At 28.2% G+C, this 8,268-nt stretch overlaps 1 protein-coding gene across 1 annotated transcript; it reads right to left on the reverse strand.

Annotated features, from left to right (window-relative positions):
- Positions 1 to 585: 585 nt before the first annotated feature.
- Positions 586 to 6,089, reverse strand: LOC147802207 (uncharacterized). The gene is made up of 2 exons (XM_016053499.4): positions 4,644 to 6,089; positions 586 to 1,074 (listed from the first exon to the last, which is right to left on the reverse strand). Exons 1-2 carry the CDS (start codon positions 5,300 to 5,302, stop codon positions 636 to 638), a joined length of 1,098 nt encoding a protein of 365 aa, XP_015908985.1. The 5' UTR covers positions 5,303 to 6,089; the 3' UTR covers positions 586 to 635.
- Positions 6,090 to 8,268: the final 2,179 nt, after the last annotated feature.

Genomic DNA, 8,268 nt, shown 5'->3' on the forward strand with positions numbered 1-8,268 from the left:
ATCTTTTAAAATGTTTTTCTATTTTGATAATTTTATACTTATAATAAACTTTTAACATGGAGAGGAAAAAATGTGATTTTTTTTAATTAGAAAAAAAATTTAAATTATTTTTTAAGTGCTTAAAAGGCATTTATTTTTTGCTGAAAATTTGGTTGCAATCCTTTTTGAAAGTTTTACTGTTAATATTCTCGACCTAAAAATCGAATATTATTATTAATAATAATCTATCAAATTCTTTGTACATTTTCTGCACACCATCGCAATTTTAGGTTCTTAAGTCTGATATGACTCTATTATTTTACTAATAGAATCATATTTTAAAAACATAAAAGTGTACAATACTTCCCTGTTCGTGTGAAAAATATCACTTATATAATTAATATTCAAGCGATGCTCTGTATTATAAAACCTGCAAATAAAAAATTCGTGTTTTGAAAATGTATTTCCTACAAAATGTTATAGCTTAACATTTCTGCTACGAATTTGTATAGCAATGTATTCTGGAGTTTAAATAATTTCCGAGGAAAAGATGGGAAAGTTTATCTTTTGTGTCGAGTCGAAACAATGTAAAATTAACAATTGTAATTTATTTATTATAGTGAAATTTATTCATCGAAATTATACAGCATTTTCAGTTATGCACAAATAAAAAGCTTTCCATGTTCCAAAAGAATATAATCTTTTAGAATCTTTGGAACACCGAGCTGGTCAACACCACGCGGAAGCTGAAGGCATGTCGCCAGTTGCCGACGAACGGAACACCTTGAAAGATGGGCCAGAGATCTTGGTCCTCTGGGTGAGACGTCGTTTTCCAACACATGACTTACATACCAATCCCATGCTGCAGTTAAGACATTTAGATCATGCTTGATTGCTATGACACTCTTTTTAAACACCTCCTGACACAGGAAGGGTTCTGTTATACTATTCCACAATAACTTCAGTGCATAGGATCCTGTAGGCGATTTAATGTGTTTGGACTTTGCTAGAAAAAACAAACGCAGAGTTTGCAGACCGCGGAATGTTGTGGAGTTGTATCTATAGTCACTGTTCACTGTTATTGACACACACCAACTGTAACAGGAAAAAAACATAATTTAAAATTACTAAAATATAAGGGTTGGTACAATATAATGATAAGCCACAGTTGTTCAAAATCGACATTTGCACATCAAACAGTCCATTAGCATAATTTCTAGATAAATACTTTTCAAATTTATAGAATTTCCGCCTGATAACAGCACAATTTGAAAGTGAGGCTTATCATTAGTTTCTGGCTTTTTAAGTGCAAATATCATTATTGATAGATATAATTAACGAATATAAAAAATGTAATTAATGAATGTAATAGATATAATTGATGAAAAGAATATAATTAATAACAAAATACCTTACAGTAGTCATATATTAATCCTGATTTGCTGTAAAGTATTTTAATTTATAACCGTCGCTGACCGGCCGACCCCAATTTGAGTTTACGTCTACTAATGTTCCACTCCGTGACCTTGTAATTTCGAACCCAATCCAGAAGGCTAGGAAACTCCTGGATCAGTATCTCCAGATGTATTGATTTGCTTTGTTAACTTGGAGGACTTTGTGACTCCAGTAGAATTTAGCGTGCACCAGTCACCATTGGGATTCATCGGTCTGTTGGATTTGAACTCCCTTTCACACGACAACGAGTTCAACGCTTGCTCGGCCTGCTGTATTAAATATATCTTGCTCAATTCAACTTTAATCTTAAAATTTATGAACAAAAACAAGATAAATTTCTTCCGCTCTTTTTTGGAAGAAAAAAAAATAAAAATATTAATACTACATCCTATTTTATAAGTTATCCAGATTTAACAATTACCGCGTTAGGTTCCAAACATAGCATTTTCAAAGTTATAACTCGTTATTATAATTATGATCCAGTAATTTTTTTTTTAGTCTTGTGCCTGTTACTTTCTTTATGTCAGAACGTGGTCAAAATTCCAAATCGTGATGGAAAAAGGAATGAGAGGCCCTTCAAATACTGTGTAAGCATTTTATGGTGGATGAGTCTTATTATTTGCTAAATTTTGATGGCAAAGTTGGATGAATGGTATAAGTAATGTTCATGTTAAGATTTGTAAATCCCCTTACACTCAAATTTTTTTTAAAGCAAAATAAAAAATGTAACAAGAAATAAAAAAAAATCCTAATATGCCCAAAGAAGACTCCTTGGTCTCTGTTCCACAAGTGATGCAATTTTCATGAATTTTTAAATAATTTTTACTCAATAAAAATTACAAAAAAATAAAGGCTTTCTCCAGGTTTTACTTATTTTACTATTATGCAGCTACAGTTGATTCTAATTATAGCTTTATTGGCCGGGCAATCGCATGAACTTACCACCAATTACATTCAATCTTCAATTTTTTAATAATTTTGAAAGTTATCATTTTAGGGGTACAGGTCTGTCGCGGCACGAATTTCCGCGATGATTTAAGCGAAATTGTCCTCTTTTCTTCTAAAACCCGCTAATTTCCCAATATCTTTCGACCTGAGCTAAAATTGTTTACAATTAGAATCGTTTTCATTTTTATTTAGCAGAATTTTTTACATTCCTAAAGTTTCAAATTAACCACGTAAAATTGATCAGACATTTAGGTGAGTGAATCAATAGAAAAATGAAAGAAAAAAAATAGTCCAGTGATAAGAGATAAGCCCAATCTTGTCAATTAAGGTCATGTCCTTCCTATGCTTAGGGAGGGTGATAGATTGAGTAGGATTACCTTCCTGAAGTCAGTAAGAATACAAAAGAAATAGGAATCACAAAAGAAAAAAAAATTTAGAAATCAAATATTTGACAGAAAAATTGTTATACAAGCTATTGCAGTGGGGAACGCTCTACCCCCTGAGCCATCCCTGCTCTATATTACATATTCGCCTCTGGGCCAGGGGCTTTTTTGTGAAAGAATTATTGTATTTTATCAAATAATTTAAACGATAAGATGCGAAACTTGGCATATCAGGGTAAGAAAAATTTGAAACACTATAGCGGTTAAACTATAAAACCATCTTTTCAGAACTTTGTCTACCTCCTTTATTGGGAGGATAAATCCGTATATATTGGAAAAAAAGTAAGTTTGTAAAAAAAGTGCGTTTTGTATCGTCCCAAAAAGTATATTCCGCCTCGGTAAAAATTATAATACCTATTATAAAAACTGTTATACAAATTTCTAATAATTTATAATTATCAAAGCATTTTACAGAATAAAAATCCGACCAGTAGTAGTTCTAAAGGTGCTCAGATTTTTTTCTTTTAACTATATATTATATGTAAACTTTTAATTCTCTAAAGCAGGAGGCTTCACAATTTTTTTTTCCAGCTACGTAACCCTTAATCATTAACTTTCCTTGGTGGAACACTGACTTTTAAAAAAAGCAAATTAGCAGATGTGAATTTGCTGCGAATAATTAATTTTTTTTTTCATTCTTTCATCCATACCAGTTTTAAAAATAGACTTTATGTTAGACAGTTGAATTTGCAAGTCTGCAGCAACTTTTAGTCTTTTACTTCTTGGCGTATGCATAAAGATCAAATTGAATAAATTAACCGAATTGCGGCTTTTGAAAAGGAAAATTATGAAATGTCAAAGTTATCAGAGAAAAACAATTAGTATTTCTTAAATTTTGTAACATTTTTTTGAATTTTAAAGTTCATTGAGAATTGCTGATACAAATGCAAATCGTTTTAGTAATTTATTCAGTATATTGTTATTTGAGAAAAAATTAATGATAAATTTCAAAATTTTCTATTTCTTTTTTTTTTTTCATTGGGGAATTATGTAATTTAAATGATTTCATAATAATAACCAAATTAATAAAATAGATTAATTATTGGTTGAAAGAAAACCTATTACAGGCTTTAAAAATTATTTTTAGTTTTTTTTAAAAAAAAAAGTGCTTAACCCCTGTGGCCTTTCCACGAAACACCTTTATGGTGACTTGCGGTCTACTGCTTTCAATAAACATCTGCGCCTCGGGACTGCCGCTTTGTTAATCAGATTTAAATTTTGCTATTTATTGTCAATTAAATTTATGTATTAGTAAATCTATTATTATTTTTTGTGATTATTTATTTTTAATAAAGTTCTCATCAAAATTGTTTGTCCGTTTTTTTTCCTCCACACCCTGCGAGCAAGTGGATTTTAAAAGTCAGTCAAACCGGAAGATTATTTAATTCCAGTGCAATTAATAATAAAATGTATTTCACATGAATAGTAATATTTAATAGAAATTATGCCGATAACTTGCAAAACAAATAAAACGTAAAAAAATTTTAGAAAATAAAAAAACTTTCAATGTTGTTCTTGTTTTAAATACAATATTTTAAATACTGTAATAAAAAAAAAAAAAAACAAGTGTATCTGGTAAATAAAAACATTTTGCGAAAAAATTTGAAATAAAAAAAAAAAATGCTGATATTCGGTGATTACTTGGATGACTGTAAATGAAGCAGTTTTCCACATTTTGGGGCAATTTGAAGGGTTTTTGCACTTGATATAAAAAATAATATAATACTCTCACAACTTCATACTCTCAAAAATTCGATACGAAGAAATAATAGTTTAACAAACAGAGAATAAATTAAATGGAAAAATAATAATACTTACAAGTTCAATGATGCCAGCAAATATTTACCTCTCTCTATTGATATGCACTCTGTCTTTCCAAATTTGATTAATGGAAAAAAAATTTCAACGTTATCATATACACACTCAGTAAATAAATCGTGATATCTGCTGTCTACTTTTTTCCATAATGCAAATATATCTATTTTAAGTTCGTTTGTTGCTCTAAATATATCTTCTAACAATAAAAAATCATCGATAGTCACAGAGTCTCGCCAATAATAAAATCTATTTATAATAAACAATCTCAAGAGTTCGAGAAATACACTCTGGTGAACGCAAAATTTAGATGAAAGCCTTAAAAGTTCTTTAATTTTCGTATTAACAGGAAGGATATAGCGAAGGAGAACGCTTCTCACGTATTCAATCGCTTTTACATAGAACTTCAGAGCAGACGTTAAATACCGACAGCATTGGTTTTCTTCGTGGAATTCAATCAGAAGGTTGCCACACCACACCAATCTCTTGTAAGATGACATATCACGAAAAACCTTTTTCAACTTGTCAATTGATGAAATATCATCATCACATGTTGGTACCATTATATTTTCTATTTGAAAAGAATCATTCTTAAGAAAGACTGGCGAAAGATCCCATAAATTTAGCATTATCAATATTTTTTTCAATATCTCCTTCCTCATCTTTAGAAAAAACAGTATCTTCTTTTTCAAGCCCGCAAAGGCAAATCATTCCATTTGGAGCACTTTCTCTCAGATGGAAAGCTTTGTAAACAAGTGAGAAATCGCGATTGTCCACGCTTGTGGTAGCCATTATATAAATAAATTTCCAAAGGAAAAGAAAAATTAAACGCGCTTCGAAATTTCGATTTGGAACTACTTTAACAATTGATACAAATTGTTACTTCCTGAAAGATACCATCAAGTGACTGGATACCCGTATTTCAAGTTTTAAGAAACTCGTTTATTATTATTTGAACCTGAATGAAAATATGACTGATTTAATGAAAATATGACTTTAGTGTGACATTGACAGTGTGTTCGATTCTTGGAAGGAATCTATTGCCTTCAAGATATGAAATGTAAATGTTTAGCTCCACCCTCCCCCTCAATTAACTTTCAAACAGATTATTCAGGCAGGTGTTTCTTTCAAGCACTCATCTTACGATGACAGATACGGTTCGTCACAAACTTATTCCCCCCAAAATGAACAAAGGGCATTGTAAGGAGTGCTACAAAGGAACACCTGCTACTAAATGATGGTCAAGATGACCCAACACGCTCAAAATGTTTCCCCCACAGAGTTACAGAGGCTATAGGGTTATACTTCTTAAGGGTATGTTCTGAATGCAAAGTCATAAACTTCGTCCGAACTAATATTTTAAAATTAGTTGCATTATTTATATTGTAATTAACTAATTGTAATTATTTAAATTATTTCCGTTGTTTATGACTATGATTTAACTATTACATTCACAGCAACAAATTAGTTAACAAAAAATGATTTAGCAATCGAAAACAAATTAAAAAGAAAAAAGTGCATTAACATTTAATTAATTTTGTAATTTTACTCCTTTGAATTTGTTAATGTTGAGCAAGACATTTTGTAGATGCATTCTAATCATAATGACATGAAATGGTTTTTCGCTCCGCAGAAACATATTGAATCAGGAATAATTTGTGATTTACATATTGATTCTGACATAGATTTGAATTTAATCATGAATATAAATTTTCAGTATACAAGAAATTAAAATTAACTTTATGATATTAATTTAATTTTAATGATAAAGCACAAGGTATAAAAAAAAATAAAACAAAGGAAGGACGTAAAAGAGATTGATTTCACAAACTGAATTTTATTTTAAAATGACTTTGAATTTTAACAAGTCTTCAGATTTTTCTGCAATATTCCAAGGAGAAAAATTAATTCAATTTTCATGATAAAGGACAAGGGATGAAAAAAATTAAAACAAATGAAGGAATTAATTTTCATTTTAAAATGACTTTTAATTTTAACAAGTCATCTGATTTCTCTGATTTAGTCTAAGATAAAAATTAAGTTCACATAAAAGGAACTATATATATATTTACACAAATTAAAATATATGTATATATATCTTCCAGCTTGCCATATTTAAATATGTTTCTTATTTAACGAAGTATAATCTAAACACATTGTTAATTCTGAAATTATAACCTAACATTTATTGTATATTAGAGTGTATTGTATATTAGAGTATATTGTATGTTATACATGGTTATTATTATTTTTTTCAACTTAACAATGTAATATTATATTTCGAATTATAGCTATTCGAAACAAAATTGGATAGCTAGATAACGAAAAAGACTAATGAAAATTTAAAAAAAAAATTTAAAAACCTAATGATATTGGGAAATTATGTTATATACTTTTAAAATATTTTAAAAATTTCAAGCATAAATTGAATGAAATATATTTAATGACTTTAAATTATTCTAAAAAAATATAGAGGAAACAATTCTACAAAAATATCATTAACATAAACAATGTAAAAGTTAAAATCCCATGAAAATGAAGATTTAAAAAAATATTTACAATTAAACAAGAAATAAATCTGAAAATTTTTTTGTACTCCTTAAAACTATTACAGAGTTTTCATGAAGACTTATTTTATTAATAAGAATTACGGGTTACAAAATAAATCCCAAAAATGAGCAAAAACTACCATTTAGTTTAGAAATGTTTGAAAAACAACAAAGTCCGAGGAATAAAAATTATTCTAGAGAAATTTTCAAAAAATATCATTTTCTTCGGATTTTCATTAACTAACAAAAAATCAAAGTAAACTACGAAGTTTGAAAATTAAAATGTGAGGAAAATGCATTTCAAATTTACATGACTAAATGTAGAAAGTAATAAAGTCAGACAAAAGTAATTACTACACCAGGTATACTGACAAAAAATGCATTAAACTATGTCTGACGCACAAAGAAAGGAGTAAATTAAGAGATTACTGAGCAATCTTAGAATCGTCAGCCCTGTAAATAGCTAAAAATTGCAATGCTAGTAGTATTCTAGTGAAAATTGAGGTACGACTTTACTATCAATAATGGCAATAAAAAAAATCAAAATAAAATATCTGAAGTCTTTTTTAACGGAAATTAGAAATATCTATAATCAAAATTTCTTTATTTTTTTTCTTCTTTTATTTTGATAATATATATTATATATATATATTCGCACGTATTCATCTCACCCTATTGATAAATCTATTATGTAAAAAATTAAAATTTTCAAAATTATAATTAATTTTAGTATGTAAAACCAGAAATATATGCAAACTAAGAATAAAGAAATTTAATTTTAAGCAATATTCTATTTTGTATATTTTATTAACATAAAGTTTTGTTGACGAAATTATTCTGTCGACATCGGCGATTGTATACACCTTGGCTATTGCATTGGCACTTACTGGACAAAAGCAGTGATGGTTTTTTTTAGAAAATAATAAATAAAGATTTATTTTTCAGTTTCAAATTATAGCATTAAAATATTATTTTAAATTATAACATTAATATATATTAATTAATATACAATTATAGCAATAGGAAAGAAAATTTAATTAATACAAAAAGTAGGTTTTTGTTAGTAAAATATTATATTA

The sequence above is a fragment of the Parasteatoda tepidariorum genome, chromosome 10, assembly GCF_982258835.1.
Source record: "Parasteatoda tepidariorum strain Cologne lab strain chromosome 10, Ptep-v5.0, whole genome shotgun sequence".
Taxonomy (NCBI): Eukaryota; Metazoa; Arthropoda; class Arachnida; order Araneae; family Theridiidae; genus Parasteatoda; species Parasteatoda tepidariorum.